Source organism: Solea senegalensis, linkage group LG4 (genome assembly GCF_019176455.1).
Source record: "Solea senegalensis isolate Sse05_10M linkage group LG4, IFAPA_SoseM_1, whole genome shotgun sequence".
In the NCBI taxonomy this organism is placed as follows: domain Eukaryota; kingdom Metazoa; phylum Chordata; class Actinopteri; order Pleuronectiformes; family Soleidae; genus Solea; species Solea senegalensis.
The window spans coordinates 27,083,402-27,103,267 of NC_058024.1; the positions used below are offsets into that span (position 1 = coordinate 27,083,402).

Below are 19,866 nucleotides of genomic sequence, written 5' to 3' on the forward strand. Positions count from 1 at the left end.
CTTCACGTCGTCTTTTTTCCTCCTTCTGCAGGAATTATTTATTTCAACACAGCCGTTTATATCCAAGATCAATAAAATGGCGGAGCGTAGTCCAGATCCAGACCCTGACATCGCACCCTAACCCGCACTTATAGAGAGAGAAACATGAATATCCTGATGGTCTTTAAAGTGTCTTTGATCACAGGAAAGCCTGTCCACTATCTGGACTTCAGAGATGAACGCATGTTTTCGGGGGGTTTTTAAGTCTTTTTAACTGATCTACAGTTCGACATTGTTCGGCTTGATCCTTGTGGGACGTCTCTTCCTGTGACGGCACTCTGACCAATCAGTGGCCGGCAGTCTGGCGACATCACGCATAGTAACTACTCGGGGCGCCTGGAACCTCGCCCGAGCAGGTACTAGTAACCTGGTACCAGGTTACTATGCTGGTGAAAACACAACTTAACTGTGCCATGCTGTGCCGAGGCGATAGTCCATAATATTCAATATATCTCCTCACTGGCCTGGGAGGGTCTGGGGATCCCCCCCCGTCAGGGTTGGACGAACTCCGCAACCCCATCCCGGATAAGTGATGGATGGATAAAAAGGTTAAATACACTAAAACTGTTTAAAATGAGCTATTTTTGCATTACATTAACACCAACACGGTTAGATTTAACACTACAGAGAGTATTTTGTTCCTAATCAGAATTGCTGTTTAAAATGACTCGACTGTTTGGTGAAGCTGTTTGTTGACTCCCAGATTAACCCCCAGAAAAAAGGTCGGCTAAGAATTTAAAGGGCTCGAAGAAAAGGAAAAGGAAGTAACAAAGGGAATCTTCCTTCCTTTCTGACAGCACTTGCAGAGCTTTTCTAACCATGTGACGGCTCTCGGCCAATCACAATCACCTCAGTGAAACGCACACACAGAAAAGGAAAACAGACTAAAACTATCAGCAAAAACCAGATATGTGTCCATTTTATAATGCTCATAAATAAATAACTTCCACATCAGTGTGACAACTGAACCTAAAACAAATATAGCTGCATTGTTATTTATTTTTAGTCGGCTGTTGACGGCGAACAGATGCTGCTGCATTTAATTGTACGAGATGTTTCACTGACGATGATGTTGTGGACGAAATCTCCTCTCTCTTCTCTCTCTGTTGTGCTCAGATACACACAGTGTGTGTGCGTGTGTGTGAGAGAAGTGAAAGAGTGCAGCAGGAGATGTGAGGGGCTGTAGTGAGGGGATCCAGTCTTGTTTACAGATGTTTCTCATCACAGTCCTGATGATACAGTCCAGCCAGACTGCAGGTCTGGTCACCATACACATACACACACACACACACACACACCATACACACACACACACACACACACACACACACACACACACACACACACACACACACACACACACACACACACACACACACCACCAAGCCAAAGATACTCATTGACCCCAAAGGAAATGGTTCATCCCAAGGCTAAAGAAGACACACACACACACACACACACACACACAGAAATAAATCCTAAACATAAAAGGGTGGAGCCTTTTCTCAGTCATCTACCTTCATGTTTGTCCATATTTGTGCACATTTTCAGAAACCGATGAACTAATGTTACCAATGTTACAAAAATCCTTTATTTATGGAACCACAAGGTGTTACGAAAACATGCTACAAAATGTTGTAATGTTACAAAATGTTACCACGTTATAAAATGCTGTAATGTTACTACGATTACAAAAAATGACTGGTCACCTCAGAAGTCCTTCAGAAAGTTGTAATGTTACAAAAACCTTTTTCACAATGTTGTGATGTTACAAAATCTTGGCCTAAGTAGAAAAAAGTTGTACTGTTGCACAAACATATTATAAAATCTTGTAAGGTTACAAAAACACATTATTATCGTTACAAAAAAATGACTCCTGTGACCAGAATGCTTCCAAAGGTTGTAATGTTACAGAAACAGGTTTCAAAATGTGGTAATGTAACAAAAACCTTTAATTATATTACAAAGAGTAACCAAAGAATAAAAATAAAAGTTGTTGTGTTACAAATTCATGTTACTATTATTACAAAAAAGGACATAATAATAATGCAGATAAAAGTGATAAAGTTTCAAAAACCCATTTTCCTGTGATAATATGTTTTATGTCAGAAAAACTGGGGAAATATATTTTTCGTGTGTTAACTTTATAAATTAAGATAACTGTAAATAACACAGATTAAAAATGACTGGAAATACACAGGCGCCACCTTGTGGCACTTTAGAATAAATCACTAGGACTGTGTGTTGGTGTGTCCATTCTCCATGACCATGTATGATAATATCGTATATCGTCTCATCCAATGCGCATGACGTGTCAATAACAGCAACAACAGCTTTATTTAAGGAACACTGTAACATACTGTACGTCTGTGAAAGCCTCTCGCTGTATCTATGATCATGTGAAATCCATAACATTTTGACAGAGAACTGTAAACCTCTGCACAGTGTTTTCCCCGGAGAGGCTTTAGTGTAGACAGCTGTTACGTAAGTATCATAGATCACCTTATGCAAGAGAGGACTCCACGAGGGAGGAGCTCAGTGAGACGCCATCTATCTCTTAAAAGAATAGAATAGAAGCGCTTTCACATCAGTTTTGAATGGAATGAATTCACGGAGTTAGCATTTTGCTCTGTTTGTTTTTGTCTGTCTGGAAAAGGTTATTTTTGCTTTTGTAAAAGGTTGAGCTGAGCAGTGGTGAATTTAAATGTAAGTGGTATCAAGTTCCACCCAAATATAGTTATAACATTGTTCTGCTTTGTTGTTACTTTTCTGGTTTTGGTCTCCAGCAAATCATAGGATTTTATTTCACTTGAGTGTCAAACCGAGTTTGAAAAGCGGTCAAAAACAGAATAACACATAACAGGTCACCAGTTTAGGAATCTGGAGTTTCTGTCGGAGGGTCCTTCAGAACCTGGAGGAATAAACTCATCAAAATAAAGATAATGATATTAACAACAATAATAATAATAAAGTAATTAGGGCTTCAGCTAACGATTATTTACTTCCCTGATTGATGGAGTAGGTGTTTGGTCCATAAAATGTCAGAAAATGTTGAAAAATGTTTATCAGTGTTTGTCAAACCTGGAAATAATGATGTTCTCAAATGTCTTGTTTTGTCCACAAACCAAAATGATTAACTTTTAATCATGTCTTTGTTATCTGGAGCAAAGAAATCAGAAAATATTCACATCCAAAAATGTGTCTTAGCTGTTAAAATCACTCAAACCAATAATTGATGATCGAAAAGTTTAGTAATCAAGTAGTTATCGATCTGTTCATCTAACTATACAACAGTACAGTAAAATTAATAAAAAAAAACAAGTTCTGAAAATCAATATTGATACTGTATTCATATACCTGTACACACATGAATTCTACAAATAGTTTCTCTAAGAACATAAAACATTTTAAATAACATTTTAAGTACGCTATAAGGTTTGGTTAAACATTTTCCAGTTCATGTTGATCTTTATTTGAAAGCTCTGATATCAATTCAATTCATAGTTGTGTGAGTGAGTGAATGAATGAATGAATGAATGAATGAATAACCATAGTGTCAAAAGAAAAATATCACCAAGGGGGAGAATATAAAAAGTGCAGAGAAGTGGGCCCAGAACTGAGCCCTGTGGAACTCCTGGATAAATTACACTCATTTGTACTGTTGTGTTTAAACTCTCAGCAAGTTAGGAGGGAAAGTATACACAGAGCTGTGTGTGAGGAAAATGGTGTTAAATGCTGCCGAGAGTTCCAGAAAAATGAGGATGATGATGTTTTTGTGGGTGGAACCAAAAAGATTGGAAAAGTTCCAGACAATTATTGTTGGCAAGTGGATGCGAAGCTGAGCTGTGACAACTCTCTTCAAGTGTTCAGATGAGGTGGAAGTTATTGAGGTCACTGAGGTTTACAGTTAGACTGGTTTTCTTTTGTGGTCTGATTCTGGTTTTCTTAAAAGCCGCAGGAACCCTGAGAGATGAGACGTACAGTATGTCTGGGGGCTTGACACAGGGTTTTGGATTTTTGATGAAGGAGCACATGTTGTGGACATGTTATCTGGTCCTTTCACACATCTGTTTCTAGATATATTATGTCTTGTATTGATTTAGACTCCGAGACACACGGTGCCCACTACCCTCAAGTTGGGGGATAAAGTGATAGAAAATGAATAAATGATATCCTCTGTGTCTTCAGTGCTCGGTAACCTGTGGCCAGGGGAAGACGACGCGGCAGGTATTGTGCGTCATCAACGACCAAGAAGTGAACGCCAGCGAGTGTGACCCGGATGATCGTCCAGCCGCAGAGCAGGACTGCGCCATGTCCCAGTGCCCGTCCCGCTCCAGCGAGAACCGACATCTGCCGTCCTCACCAAACTCCAGCTCCAGGAACCTCCTGCCGCGCAGCCAAGCCCACCAATGGCGGACTGGACCCTGGGGCGCAGTAAGATAATCTTATTGTACACGTGGCATCAGCGACCTTTTCTCTGACACTTGACCAGTGGAGAAATGAGACCCCATCAATGATACGACCATTAACAAACTGCTTTTTAACCAGTTTTTAATCAAAGACACACACGTGTTCCATGTCAACTTTGTGGTCTGTTAGCTAACTGCAGGAACTTTCTACATGGCAATGTGGCAATATCATATACTCACTAATACTCACTGGATTAAAAAAAACAGTTTTTATTGTTATTTGAATATTAAAAATGATAAAAGTTAGACTAGACGATGTGCAGTATTCCAATTTTTATACCAGTGTCTGCCAGCGGGGGAAGGAATGGGATAATATGAAAAGTTCATGTCACGAGTATCTCGACGAACATAATTGCAATTCACAGTATTATTGCAATACTTGGGAAATGTTCTTTAAACCCTTAAAATGTCTGAAATCACACTGACGGACATTCTGCCGAGAAATAAATAGATTTATGACATGTCAGAAAGGCTACATGTGTGGTTCAAGTGAACATTGTGAGTCTAGACAGCATTTTCAAGTCACAATTCAAGGTTTTCACAATAACTGAAAACTCATTTGTGAATGCTTCTTATCACAGTGCATGTGGAAATCCCCCTTTGACATTTCTACCCGAGATTTTACTGTGATTTTATTAAGGAGCAGCTGAGACTTTAGCGCTGCAACTGTGTTTATGTGCCCGCATTAAATGTAAAGAATACACATTAAAGCTCCTCTGGGACTCGTGTACACTGAGCATCTGTCCTCTCACTCTTAACAATAGTGCTCCAGCACATGTGCGGGAGGTTTCCAGCGGCGCGTGGTCGTGTGCCAGGATGAGAACGGCTACCCGGCCAGCAGCTGCGAGGACCGCAGTCGGCCAAGTGAGCAGCGATCCTGCGAGTCAGGCCCGTGTCCACAGTGGGTCTATGGCAACTGGGGAGAGGTAAGACGTCGTGACTGATTGGACAATTGTCTCAGTACTGCCCCCGCGATTCCTGGTGGTATTGCTCCGTTAACGCAAAGTACAGACACCTGTTGCTCACCCTTTTAGATCAGTGTGTTTTCCAAACTTTCTATAATTGGGGGGGGCGACTCACTTTTTCGTGTGTAATGTAGCGACTAATTTACAATATCTTTAAAACTCAGCACCATTTTGATTTGGCAAACAAAAAATTGGTACATTAATTAAACTATTTTTTATTGCATGTTATTTTTAAACACGTAACTATAACATTTCTGCAAATTTGTTTTGGGGACCCCAAAGTACGATGACACAGATATTTATTCTCAGTAGTGACCAAATAATCTATATTACAGACTATTGCAACTCCACTGCCGGAGTTAGCTTCGCGTCCATCAGATATTTTGCTACGCGGTCTGTGCAGAGTGTGGACACGGTTCACAGAAACACTACTGTGCTATGTTTTATGCTAGCATTGGTGTCCACAGCCACTGTTTACATTCTGCTCTACATGCTAATTGGGTAGCTAGCTTGTTGTTGTCACATCATAGGACTAGTAACCACTTTCCATATTACTTTGACTTTATTGGACTATTAGCCCAGACTAGCTAGTAATTCCTAAGGCTTGAGTTTAGTAGTGGTTTACTCAATCCTGAGTTTAGTAGTGGTTTTACAACACATTAGTGTAACCCCAACCCTAAGTGGACAGCGCTAAGTTCAGGTTAGAAAACACCTAATCTTTGCTCTAACCTGTAGTAGTGTTTGTTCATGTTACTCTACTAGCTTTCTCCTTTGCTAGAGCTAACCACAACCAGCTAGCAACTAGATGTAGAGTGATTATTCAGTGGCCGATTCGGTGTCTCTAAACTTATTTTTCTGTTGCCAGGTGTCAACAGTCATTCTTGACACTGTCCGTTTGTGATTGGATCAATCGGAGGCCTCAAAAACCACATTTCTGTCCATGTAAAGCCTTTTTCTCCTCCTGCGTCTCCTCAGTGCACCAAGCCGTGTGGCGGCGGCATAAAGACCAGGCTGGTGGTGTGTCAGCGTCCAAACGGCGAGCGCTTCAACGACCTGAGCTGCGAGATCCACGACAGGCCGCCGGACCGCGAGCAGTGCAACACTCAGCCGTGCCCGTCGAGCCCCCACTGGAACACAGACCCATGGAGCTCGGTACGCTCATAAATAAGTATTCTATGCCTTGTTTTTCAACCTCACGTGGTCTCTAACAGTCTTAAAGGGGCAGGATTCCTTCCATGCTCGTGCACTGGAGACATCACACTCCTGCTATACTTTTTTAACCTTTAACCCCGCTCCCCCTCTGGTGCCTGTGATCGCTCCATGTTTCTCCAAGACTTAAATGGCAAAGATACTCTCACTGGCCAAAAACGCCAAAACAAAAGTACTCGACTACAAGTCTACACAAATGTTCCAGTGACAGCTGTGACCACAAGAACTCTATTTTGTTTTTTTTCCTCAGTCCTAGTTTCTAGAAACTGTTAATGAGCCGTGTGCTAGTGTTTGAAAAATTCAGGATCACTTTGTATCGCAATCAAAGTTAGTTTTGTAAGATATTGTTTTTAAATATAATTTATTAAGGTATTTTTTTCCTTTTTTGTATATAGCATTAACTTTTTTTATTTTATATTGTGTCTTAGCTCTTTGTATTCGCACATTTAGCCAATCGTTGTTCAAATGCAAATACTGATGAATGTTTTTGTATATCAGGAATCTACAGTATGATGCCTTGTTCTTTTATTATCCAAAGAATGGCCCTTAATCTCCTAATATATGGTGCTACACAGTATAGTGTTGTCTTCTGCTATGGACATTAAAGAGCGCCGGCTTGCACAGGACTGTATCTAGTCTGTGTAACTATGTTTGTAGAGGTCGACCGATGTGGGTTTTTCTGAGGCTGATAAATGATGCTGATTTTTTTCCCCCGCTCCAAAATAGAACTGTTTAATTATATGAAATAGTACAAAACATGTGTTTAATCTGAGTATTTAGTTACTGAGCAACACTAATGGTCTGTTTCTCCAATCTACAAATGTTCTCACGAAATGTGACCGGTTAAGACCGGTACCCTATGTGCGAAAATCGCCATGGTCGCAAGTTCGATTCCACCCCTCGCTGACTGTACTCAATTCCATTGTAAGTCGCTTTGGATAAAAGCGTCTGCTAAATGACATGTAATGTAAAGAATGACAGAATTTAGAGATAGTTTAGAGTTTAACATGAGAATCTGAATTCTTCATATTAAATTTTATGTTTTACTTTAATCTCACAATTCTGGGAAAAAGCCACAGAATTCTGAGTTTAATCTCAAGAATTCTGATTCGAGACAGAATTTTTTGCTCAGAGAAAAATCTGATTATGAGATTTTTAAATCAAAATTATAACTTGAATCTCAGATTTTTGTCTTTTTTTTTCCAAAGAAATCTCGCTTCAAACTTAAAATGATGTGATAAAAAACCTTCAGAATACTGATTCGACTGATCTTTTTCGCAGATTAAAGTCTACAAGATTTAAATCATTGTTATCTTCCTCTTGTTTCCAAGCAAAAAAATCATGTGTGGCTCTAATTCTCTTCCTTACTATTATATTCAGTATTTTCATGAAAAATAATGTATAAACTGAATGTGAAATGTTTTTGTATTGAATCTGAAATGATCAACTATTGGATGAAAAAAATCAAGTTTGAGAGCAAAAATAATTGACCAATTATTAAATACTAAATCAGCCAATGCCCATTTATGAGAAAATGGCAGACATGGACCCAGCAGATGAATCGGTCTACCTCTACATCTTTATACTTTATTTTTTACATCGTAGAAAATGGCTTAATGTATTAAGAATTCAACTTGTCTCAAGGCACATGTGGTTTTATAGAGAAGTTACTAATCCCATGCAGACACTTTATTTTACAGTTTATGGATTAATAACCCTGTTACGGGGTGAAGAGTGAAGAACTCAGAACTCCCTGAAACGTCCAGCGTCAGTCAGTAGTTAGACGGCACACAAACAAAACTGTAAAATAAAGTGTCTCGCAGCGTTTTGTGGTTCATTAGCACATTAGCATTAATCGCCGTTGTTGTTGTTCCAGAGGGTTTTTTTGGGCACAGATTGAAACAAAGCGTTAGGTTTGAATCTCTCTCTCTCTCTGCTCCAAAGGTGCTTGATACGAGTGTATTTATATTGTGTTAGTTCATGTTTGCTTCTACTTCTTCTTTTTCTTCTTCTTATTTCTACAGTACGTACATGGTAAATAATATGCTAAGCTCAACGATACCTCACTTGGAACAAAACACGAGTCAAACTAGCCATGAAAAACTTCAGATAACCTTCACTTCACTGGTGCTTCGGCCAAACAAGGGAGACAGACACTGTGAGATATAAATATCAAACAGTCGCTTAGGTTTCTATTTGAAGCACATTGTGTATTTTTCTTTATTATCATTATTATTTCTTCTTCCACTCATACTCATCAGTGGAAGTCTCATCACAGATTTAGTTAAAAAAAGATTGTCTTTGAATGTCCATGAAAGTGACCTTTAGGGAAAAAAGGGGGGTGCTGTTAAAATGTCATAACACAGGGGGGCGCTACCAGTGATTTATATCCACGGCTCTTCCTTATTCTGAGCCAACCTCATGTGTCTACCTCAGTCTCTGCTGCCGCGTCCTGTCCTGTCCTGTCCTCCCGACAACTGGAGGACGATGAAGCGTAAAGTTGTTGACAGCTGTGGGTCGTCCACTCATCAGTTACCGTTCTTTTAAAGGTCCAATATGCAGTCCTTGAGCACCAATAGTGTGACGGCTATTGGTGAGAACCACCGTCGACCACTTTATCCTCACGTGCTCATGTTGGCATTGGCAAACAAAACTCTGATCCCGTACAGCTTGTTCGGAAACAAATGTCATTCCGAACTCATTCAGAATCGTTCATAGAAACAGTCGATCCGATCGCGACTTCCTGTTTTGGTGCGATCACGCGCTAGTCCGCTTTGTTAGTGCTGTATTTCCATTCCCCAAAAAAGAGTAATTAACTGATACGAAAAGGAAAAGACGGACGATGAGACGGATAGTGGACGGCGAGGGGACAAGCAGACGCGTGCAACGATTGGGAAGCTTCTTCTTCTGGAGAATTAGACAACACTGCACATGTTCTGACTGAACACTTCATGCACGTGTACGAACACCACAACCCGGATCCTGACGGAACCGTAGATTCCAGTCAGAACTTGTCACCGCTTCCCCTCACCTTCCCTGACCATGTGCATTTGTTTTCAACGGAGCCGGTTGATCACAGGCCGCGGAGCCACGTCCATGCCGGTCGGCATCCATTCTACACGGCGGTTCCTCTTCCTCACTTCCTCCGACAAGCGTTTTCTCTGCTTTTTTCCACCGGCTCTGCTGCCACGAAGAATGTCTAAAATGCCGCTGTCTTGTAGCCATGATCTTGTAACTGGGATTTTTGCATCCCTGATCTTGCAAGGCTGGTTTTCCGCTAACAGACAGTAGGGGGCAAACTCCCTGCAACAAGACATTTAACCATCACAATGACTCTGATGCCGAGTTTCCATCATGGTACAGTTTAGTTTGGCACAGTTCAGTACAATTTGGAACCGTAAAGCCCTCGGTCAGTCTTGTGTTTTCGACAACAACGACAGACTGTGGCCGTTCACCTCGACTTTCACGGGATATTTATACTGATCGCAAAGGTAGTGACGGTCTAGCTCCACCCGGACTGTACCATTTTACTCTGGTACCCCAATGAACAGCTGCCAGAAATGGAACTGTCTGGGTTATTTTGGTACTAGTCCTAATGAAAAGGCAAACAAATTGCGTACCGTACCAAACTGAAGCGTTGCACTCGGTGGAAACACAACTTTAGGGTAAAAATGTGGCAGATTTCTGCTTTAAGTTGCGTATGAGAGTAGGAGGAAATGGGCTAGCTGGCAGGCTTCTAGAACTATATACATCAACTCTGGTCTAACACTCTTTCTTTCTCTGAAGCCATTTTAGCCAAAGACCAAAGACCAAACTTTCTTCGGAGGTAAATCCTCAGAATCACCTTTACCTGGACGCTCTGTCTGTTGCTGCTTAATCACAACGTCATAAAACGTAACACGGGAAATTTCTAAAGACTTTGGCTCCAGATTTTCCATGGTTCTCAAACGTAAATGGCTCCTAAATCAGGATCGATAACGGGAATGTGACGTCACATCGTACATACTGTAACTCATATTTCCTGCAGAACGTTGCATATTGAACCTTTAAAGGCAGTAAGAACTGATCCAGAATGATCTGACGGCCCAGTCCACTCTTCCTGGTCATAAATGTCTTGTGTGAGTTGCGATGTATTGACATCACAACTTATTTTAACGGCCTGTTAACGCAGCAGTGAGTACTTTTTCTTTTCTTTTTTTTTAACCCATCATTTACCAAATCAGAGCAACTCACACATGAACTCCACTAAAACAAACCGATCACGGCTCAGAATCAGTGAACGTAGAGCAGTGAATCCACGCAGAACGTCCTATAATTCCTCATTTTTAACTGAACTTGTGGTCCCGACCTCTCCTGGTAAATCTCAGTTCAGTGTAAACGCAGCAGCAGCGGCAGCAGCGGCAGCAGCAGCAGCAGGCTCGTGAAATGAGTCAATTGTTTGTCTCTTATTCAACACAATGGCAGTATTAGTCTGTGTTTCAAGAAGATTTTCTGTATATTTATGTAATTACTTGTATTTATTGTTACTTCATTTACAATGTTATTATGTCAGTATTTAAGGTTGTTTTGTTGTTGTTGTTTTTTTATATGGATATGTTGGATTTCCTGTTCATTTCCAGAAAAGGTTACGATTAAAAGTGAAGTAGAGGTACCATCAAAGGCTTTTCTTCCTTCATTTGAACTCACGGTCAAATTCACCAGAATCAAAATTCAAAGCCAAAGTTCAACCCAAGATGGCCGCCTTCCTGCAGGACTTACGGCAAAGTCCTCGTTGACTTTTTGGACCGTCCTGACGTGATCAACATGTGCGCCATGTGAAACATCACCTAATGAAAGCTCTTTTTTCATTTTCATTAGCCCCTCCCACTTCCAATTTTCAACACTTTTTCACCGAAAAATCCCCAAAATCGGAGCTTTGGGGTATGTTCAGGTCCTGAGAAATGCAATTTTATTTGAGGAAAAATGATGATGATGATGACAATTATAAGAAGAAGAACTCCTTGCATCCGCACCTTGTGCGCTTGGACCCTGAAAAGAGGGGGAATATAAACAAAATTCATCATATAATGTTTATTAAACACAACGTTAGGGCTGAACAACTTGACGTCAATTGTAAAATCCCGAATTTTAAACAAACTAATATGCAAAAAAAATCACAAAGGCTGCAATTTAGTAATTCTAGTTGATTGTTCAATATTCTGAGCCAAGTTTTAAAAGGGAAAACACAAAATAAATGAAAGCTGTTTCAATCATGATTTCAAGTCAATTCAAACTAAATTGATCAGGTTTTTTCACTGCATAAATTATTAAATTATAATTTATTTAGGGGATTTAATGTTTTTTGGTGATTTTACTGCCATTTCTGTCAAACCTATTTGTTCCTAGGTGTGTTTGGTAATTCAAAACAACCTTATTTTACACAGTTTTATTAAGAAAACAATTAAAACATATTCACATTAATATTGAATTTATCTGTCGAGTCAAAAATCTCCTCCTGGAATGACTGCATGAGAGCGTAGGAGTTTATATTTCAGTATTAACTCATGTGTTCATGCCGCGTCTTGTTTCAAAGCTCTAATAAATTGTTGAATAAAATGCAAAATGATGCCCCAAAAACATTGGAAACGCTGGCTTTGTCGAGAACAAAATGTGCCTTTATTGTTTAGTCCAAACAAAAATGGAAAAGCTTCTGAAACATTCCTCCACACCGTGAGTGACCTCTGTTATTTTTAGCAGTCAGGGCCTCTGCTGACCTCTGTGCTGTGACTCCGCCCCTTTACCGTCTGTGTCGCAAGTTCAAAGCTCCTTCCCCCGAAGGTAAATACGCGCCCTGGGATATTTCACCCATTGTGACGCGTGTTCGTCTGTGAAGTTGCGAAGCTGCCCTTTTTATTTTGCCATGCGGTCTCTCCGCTGGTGACGGCATACCAGCACTGGGTCGCTCGGTGATTCTATAGAGAGGGAGGAGCCTCGGCCAGACAATGCAGAGGAGTCTGTGTGGGTCAAGGGTCATGTTTGATCCGGGAAGGGGCCCTCGGCTGATTCCTCATTCCATCAGCCCCGTGATCCTGGGATAAAACAACACAACACGTAATATGGAGTTGAGTAGGCAGCGTTTAAAGAACTGCACTGACAGTGGAAGCTGGTGTTTTTTTGATAGCTGTTAGCCACCAGGGGGCGATACCAGTAGTTGTAAAAAGAAGGGCAAATCAGCTTGTGCTCCGGTGAACGACAAGAAATCAAGTGTACTGAAGGAACAACAATATTTGTTGATTTCTGAACATTAAAAATCCTTTTAGAGTTCAAAATATCAAGCCTAGAAGTGCATCAGACTGTCTCAGTGATAGCTTACCTGTAGATCCATTTTAAATAGACCCAATCATAGACTGGAAATAAAATGGATGTTCCATCCTTTTTATTTCACTTTTATTTTTAAAGTGAAGTCAAGTAGCCATTTAGCCACAAGGGGGCGACTCCACCACTTGCAAAAAATAACTCCATTTGTATGGAAGTCTATGGGAAATTGAACTTTTTTGACATTTTCAGTCAACATTTCAGGACTTTTTCAGTAGAATATGATATGAATTTTGTAAATGATGTTCCCGTTTATAGGAAAATATGTGATTGACAGCTGGTATCGTCCAATAGGACGCTGCTGTAAACGTCTGGTTTTGTAGAAATGACAGAGCGCCAGTCAAACTGAAAATCTCGAGGCTTTAAAACCAGAGTTTGTTTTGCGGGATTCCACTGAATGTGTATTGTGCCGCGATGCGTCTGCGTTGACAGAGACAGGGATTTATCGCAGTTTTTTGAACACAAAGAAACACATGTTTCACTGACTGAGAGAATGAGAAAAGAGCGCTGGATTTCATTGTCATTGATGTAGTGAAGTGAAATAACACATGGTGTCAACACAGGGGCTTTTATTCTGAAAGTAAACTGTGAGCTTTAATGTTGTTTAATGTCACTTTGAGAACATTTCACTCCACTCTCAGCCCACGTCTTGGCATTTTACACAATCTGACAATGGGGCGGAGTTTTGATAAAAGGAAAACACGTCAAAGTGCGATGGAAACAATCGGCGAGTGCGACTTTAAGGAATGACGTGATTAAAATGTTGCTCTAGCTTCTGTGTTTCATGCAGGTGAACATAACTGGAGTAGCAGTCATAGCACCTATCTATCTATCCATCTATCCATCCATCCATCTATCCATCCATCCATCCATCCATCCATCCGCTGCTTTTTTGTAAGCAAATGCAGCAAATGTTTAGAAAATTTGGTTAAAAATTACAGTTTGAACGGTTACATTGCATTTTAGTTTATTTGTTAATAAAAATAAAGCTTAAGATCAGGTGTGTGTGTGTAGATGTTCACATCTTCAGGGCACAGTTAATGTGTTTTAATCATGTTCTAATAAAACACACTGGGTTTTGTTTAAACTGACTTAATGCTTTCCTTTAGTGATTTAAATGTGTTAATCTGGGGTTTTCTGTACAATAATATGATAAATATGTTATTTCATTCACTAGTTACAGTGGCATTAGCACAAATGTCGCTCGTCGGTCAAATTTAAGACTCTTAAAAGTTTTTTTTTAGACATTTATGGACAAAATAGCATCTTTTACTGAGGGTTTTTATTGTCTCATGAAAAAAGTTAGAATATCTACATTAAGTGTTGTTTTCTTGGTTTTGAATGGTGTTATTGTGGCATTCAGAGAATAATTTAAAAAAAAGAAGCCGTTATTTAACACATTTTAATACCAGATTAATGAATTTAATGCATTTATCCACTTATTTGTAGAAACGGGTTAGGGTTATGTTTTTTATTCACATAAAAGCATAACATTAGATATTAATTGTCTGTATTTTAAGCACAAACTAAAAGAGAATCATCATTTTTGTCTTTATTGGTCGACAGAAACACAAACACGAGCAAATGCAATAAACAACAATCTTTTTTTTATTATTATCGCTTCTTCTACTTCGTGAACATGACATGTTCCGAGTCCACCGATCAGGACCAGGACCAGGACCAGGACCAGGATCAGGATCAGGACCAGGACCAGGACCAGGCTCAGCACCACATGTCGGGCCACACACTCTTTCAACTCGGAGTCTGTCGCTTCTCATCCATCGTCACATGCAAACGCGCTCTTTGATGATCCGAGCACAAAGCAGCTCCTGTAACACTGCTGTGTGTGTGTGTCACTGTGTGTGTCACTGTGTGTGTCACTGTGTGTGTCACTGTGTGTGTGTGTGTGTGTGTGTGTGTGCGCCCCGTCACACTGAGTTAGTCTCTCACTAACTCGTTGAACCCGGACGTGAAACAAAGTTGTGCCGGGCGGATGAGACTGGCTCTGCCATTGGACTGTCGTCTCCACGCGGAGCGACACATCAGCTTAATCCTTTTTTTTTACAATGTCATACAAAAGTGACATTTACCTGATAAATAAATCAAAATGAAACAAAAGCGAAGCCTCTCACTCATTCATTGGCTTCGTTAATGCCTTAAACTGCTGGAAACTGTGCTATGATTTATTGCTTTATTGCTTGGAAACGAGTGTCTCTACGGTCACAGATTTACACACTGGATGACTTTTGTTTACTAATCTCTACTTATTCATGCATCTGTGCACTCGTGCTGAAACTTTGCTGCTCTAGTTTCCTGGAACAATTTAAAAAAAAGGCTGTTCAAACGTTCACACGTCACTTTTAGTGGAAAACAAATCTCAATTTTAACTGTTACAGAAAAGACAATGTCAACATGTTTAGTAACTGTTCTTCAAATTGTGCTTTATTTCATTGTTTGATTCAAAACTGGCTGAATATTAATGTCTCATGAATGTCATTTTGCATAATTATCCTGTGGAAACACAAACATACCTCACTGCTTACCTCGCTCTTCTTCTCCTCACGTGTTTTCAGTGCTCGGCCTCCTGCGGCAGAGGCTTCAAAACCCGTAAGGTGAGCTGCGTGACCGGGTCCGGCCGCCCGGTCCCGGAGGAGAACTGCCAGCACCTGTCCGCCAAACCCGGCAAGCACCGGCGCTGCCGAGGCGGACGCTGCCCCAAGTGGAAGACTGGTGACTGGGGAGAGGTAGGACTCTATGACCCGGAATATAAAACCCTGTCCTCTCGTCTTGTCTCGTCTTCTCTCGTCTCCTCTCGTCTCGTCTCGTCTTCTCTCGTCTCCTCTCGTCTCGTCTCGTCTTCTCTCGTCTCCTCTCGTCTCGTCTCGTCTTGTCTCATCTTCTCTCATCTTGTCTCTCGTCTTGTCTCATCTTCTCTCATCTTGTCTCGTCGTCTTGTCTCATCTTCTCGTCTCCTCTCGTCGTCTCTCTCGTCTCGTCTTGTCTCATCTTCTCTCATCTTGTCTCGTCTCGTCTTGTCTCATCTTCTCTCGTCTCGTCTCGTCTCATCTCGTCTCTGTGCCGAGCTCGTTCTGGCGCTGCCAGACTCAGCGCCTCTCATTCCTCTTTAATGCTTATCAGGTTGCACATGTGTGAGAACATCTGCGGGTCGACCTGACTGCGTTTTATGTGTCGTGGCTGAAAAAAGCCACTAAACTGAAGCAGCTGCAGCACAGAAGTCTGAGGTTCTGAGTGTCAGACTGCGACAGAGCATACGGGACAGTCCAGGTCAATGTGGGACGGTTTTGAACGATAAACGTGGACCTGGCTCACGTCGGCCAGACGGTGTTAGCTACATGTGCTACAGAAATATCGTGACTTCACACCAGTGAACGATAGAGCAGGGTTTTCCAAACCTGGTCCTGCATGTTTTCAGGGTGCGTTCACAGCCGCTCCTTCTTCATCAAACCCTCGTTTGTCTGCTCGAAATGTCCCGTTTGTTTTTGCAACCGAACTCTGATGCGCATCAAAGAAGAAAATCCCAGTCCGCCTAAAAGCGTGCTGCAGGTCTCGGTTGCAGGAAGCAGACTACAATGCAGGGCATTATGGGTAAACACAACCAAAACAGACACGCGTGGAGAACGATAGCCGGGAGAAATGACTGAGCCCACTGTTGTGATGTTTATCATTTCCTGCTCCTCAAACGTGAAAAACAACTCGAGCTCTTGTTGTTTTTTGTTTGGTAACAAAACACAAACAATAATTCATCATCATCATCATCATCATCATCAGTGTCATCATCACATTCCCGTTCCTCTCCACACATCTACAATCTACATAAATCATGGACATACATCATGTGCGATCATCATCATCATCTTCATCATCATCTGCGGCGTCTCTGTGTGAAATGAGACAAAAACAAAACAAAAACATAATTCAACACAGAAGAGAAGAGAATTGTGTGATTTACGTCAGAGCAGGAAACAAAAACACGTCTGCTGCACAGACATTTACTCCTTAGGCTCCGCTCTCTGATTCACTCTGTCACGTTTTCACTTTTAACTGGAAAATTTCATGTCATTTAGAGCTAAAATGTGAGTCGACATTTAATGAGATGTTTCAAAAATGGACAAAAGAAGTCAAGGTTTTCAGAGAGAAAGTAAACATGTTCAAGTCGTAAGATCGTAAATCACATTTTGTGAATGCAAGTAAAAATGTTGAGGTGTTAACTCGCAATTTTAAGACATTTTGTCAAATGTTTCAAGTTGGAAGTTGAAATTTCTAGATAGTGAATCCAATGTTTTAGTCAAATATTTCGTCGTAAGTCAGAATTTTGAGATAATTAATTAATACCATTTCAAGGTGTAAGTCAGAATTCTTAAGTGGCATTTCACATTTTTTTAGAGTGTACAACAACATTTTTGTCATAAGTTGAAATAATAAAATAAATCTTTAAATGGTCAGTTCAAATGTTGTAAATTGGAATGGAGTATTGCAGTAGAAAGACTGAAATTTCAGATACTAAATAACATTTTGAGATGTCAAATGTTTCAAGTTGTAAGTCACAATTTTGAGGCCGTAATTAATATTTTTTAGAGCGTATGTCAAAAATGTTGTACTAAGTTGGAATTTTGAAATAATGAAACACATCTTAAGACAGTCAGTTAAAAGTTTGCAAAATGAAAGCAGAATTTTAGGATAGTCAATCAAATTGTGACAAATATTTCAAAATGTAAGTTAGAATTTCGAGATAGTAAACGAATTATTTTAGGGCTACGTCAAATATTTTGCAGTCTTAAGTCAGAATTTTGAGATAGATCAAGAGCCAGATCAAAAATGTTGTAGTAATTGGAATTCTGAAATAACAAGGCAATCAGAGAGGATTGACTTCACCCCATTCACGCAACAAGCCTCTGTCGGCCTCTGTTGGTCATGTTGGCAAGTGCAAGTGTGGAAACACAAACAGACAGACAGACAGACAAACTAACAGACAGACAAAACCAGTTATTCACTGTTCTTCACTAATAAAACAAATCTGGAGATGAAAAGTCAAAACTTTGAAATATTAAGTCAGAAAGAATTTTATAGTATAGTAAATCAAATTTGAGAATGTAAGTCAAATATTTAAAATTGTATGTTGGAATTTCGAGATAGTAAATCAAATTGTTTTAGGAGTTTGTCAAATATTTCGTTGTAGTAAGTCACAATTTTGAGATAATAAAGTTTTGACAGAGTGAGTCAAAACTTAACTTAAAAAGTATTATATATTATATTATATAAAGTAGTAAATTGGAATTCTGAAATGTTAACGTTAAAAGTCTGAGATACATTTCTTGAGAGTAAGTCAAAATGTGGACGTATTAAGTAAGAAATCTGAAAAATCCAAATTTGAAAATGTAAGACAAGTGTTGTAAGTTGCAATTTCTAGATAAATCCAAATTTGAGACAGTACGTGAAAATTCTGATTTTAAAACAGCCACAACTAAACAAAACAATTTCAATTTCAAGACAATAAAGTCATTATTCTGGGATCGTCGTTTCTTAAATACAAGTCACTATTTCCAGTTAGTAAGTTATTATTCGTGAGATAGTTTGACATTCTATTTATTTATTGGGTCCTTTTGTTGCAGAAATGAGAAAATGTCTGTAAACAAATGATTCAACATATAAAAATAAAAGTGTCCCAGTTAGCTTTAGCTTCAGCCTAAAAAAAGGTGATTCATGTGTTTAATATCCTTTCAGACGGAAACAAATTAGAGACATCATGAAAAGTAAAAGTGTTTAAACCCCTGTCCTGACCTGTGTCCTCTCAGTGTTCGGCTTCATGTGGAGACGGAGTCCAGCGCAGAGACGTCTTCTGTCACAACGGCGAGCGCCGACGTTCACACCAGAGCGGCTGCTCCCAGCGCTCGAGGCCCACGAGCAGCCAGACCTGCCGACGGGCAGAGTGTCCGCTGTCCCGCTACCGATGGAGGGAAGGAGAGTGGCGGGGGAGGGGAGGGGAGGGAGGAGAGGAGAGGAGAGGAGAGGAGAGGAGAGGAGGGGAGGGGAGGGGAGGAGAGAAGGAGAGAAAAGAGTGGGGTGAGTTTGCGCTGTCATGTGAGGTGAAGTGAAATATGAGCAGATGCATCTGTCAGAGGCTCAGAGAGGGGAGGAGGAGAGGAAGAGAGGAGACGAGGAGACAAGGAGACAAGGAGACAAAATAAATGGTCTTCAAGTTCATTCATTAAGCATGTTTTTTAACTTCAAAATGCATAAAAAAACACAATCTTAAATCAAGATTATACTAAACTTAGTTCTAGGTCGAATGTTTAAATCTATCTATCTTGTTGGGGTTTTTTTGAAAAATAACAATAATAATAATAATATGCAAATAAGTTTGGACACCACAGTTTTTAGATGACGCTGCAGGAGATTCCATGTTATTACTGCTCAGTTTATAAGGTAGTGGTCCTACCTGCACTTTATTAAAGTGGTACATTCCTGCTGAGTAATGTTTCTGTCAGCCTGAGGCTACGCAGCTGCAGCAGGAGTCTCTTCTTCTTCTTCTCCTTGTCCTTCTTCTTCTTCTTCTCCTTGTCCTTCTCCTTCTCCTTGTCCTTCTTCTTCTCCTTGTCCTTCTCCTTGTCCTCGTCCTTGTTCTTGTGTTCCAGTGCGGTTGAGTGTGGGTCACTGATCAGCATGAAAAGTCTTTCCTGAATCCTGAGTGTAATTAGTGAGGAGAAGAATGAGGAGTTTCCTGCTCTGTGTAACAGCAGGAGGACTTCACTGCAGTTCATGTGTGTTTAATGACTTTAATGAAAGAAACTGTACTTTGGAACTTGATTTTC

General features: G+C 40.3%; 1 protein-coding gene and 1 long non-coding RNA gene across 2 annotated transcripts in view; one reads left to right on the forward strand and one right to left on the reverse strand.

Annotated features, from left to right (window-relative positions):
- The window catches only part of LOC122768369 (A disintegrin and metalloproteinase with thrombospondin motifs 9-like), a 61,766-nt gene that overhangs the window by 29,914 nt on the left and 11,986 nt on the right, over positions 1-19,866 (forward strand). Inside the window, exons 26-30 of the mRNA XM_044024309.1 lie at positions 4,228-4,473; positions 5,273-5,434; positions 6,449-6,625; positions 15,610-15,780; positions 18,850-19,028. Coding sequence (XP_043880244.1) covers positions 4,228-4,473; positions 5,273-5,434; positions 6,449-6,625; positions 15,610-15,780; positions 18,850-19,028 — 935 coding nt within the window. The remainder of the gene's footprint in view (positions 1-4,227; positions 4,474-5,272; positions 5,435-6,448; positions 6,626-15,609; positions 15,781-18,849; positions 19,029-19,866) is intronic.
- On the reverse strand, positions 11,998-19,578 carry LOC122768371. Its single transcript, XR_006360298.1, has 4 exons — positions 19,494-19,578; positions 18,836-18,998; positions 16,888-16,934; positions 11,998-12,750 (listed from the first exon to the last, which is right to left on the reverse strand). It is a non-coding gene; the product is annotated as an uncharacterized LOC122768371 (long non-coding RNA).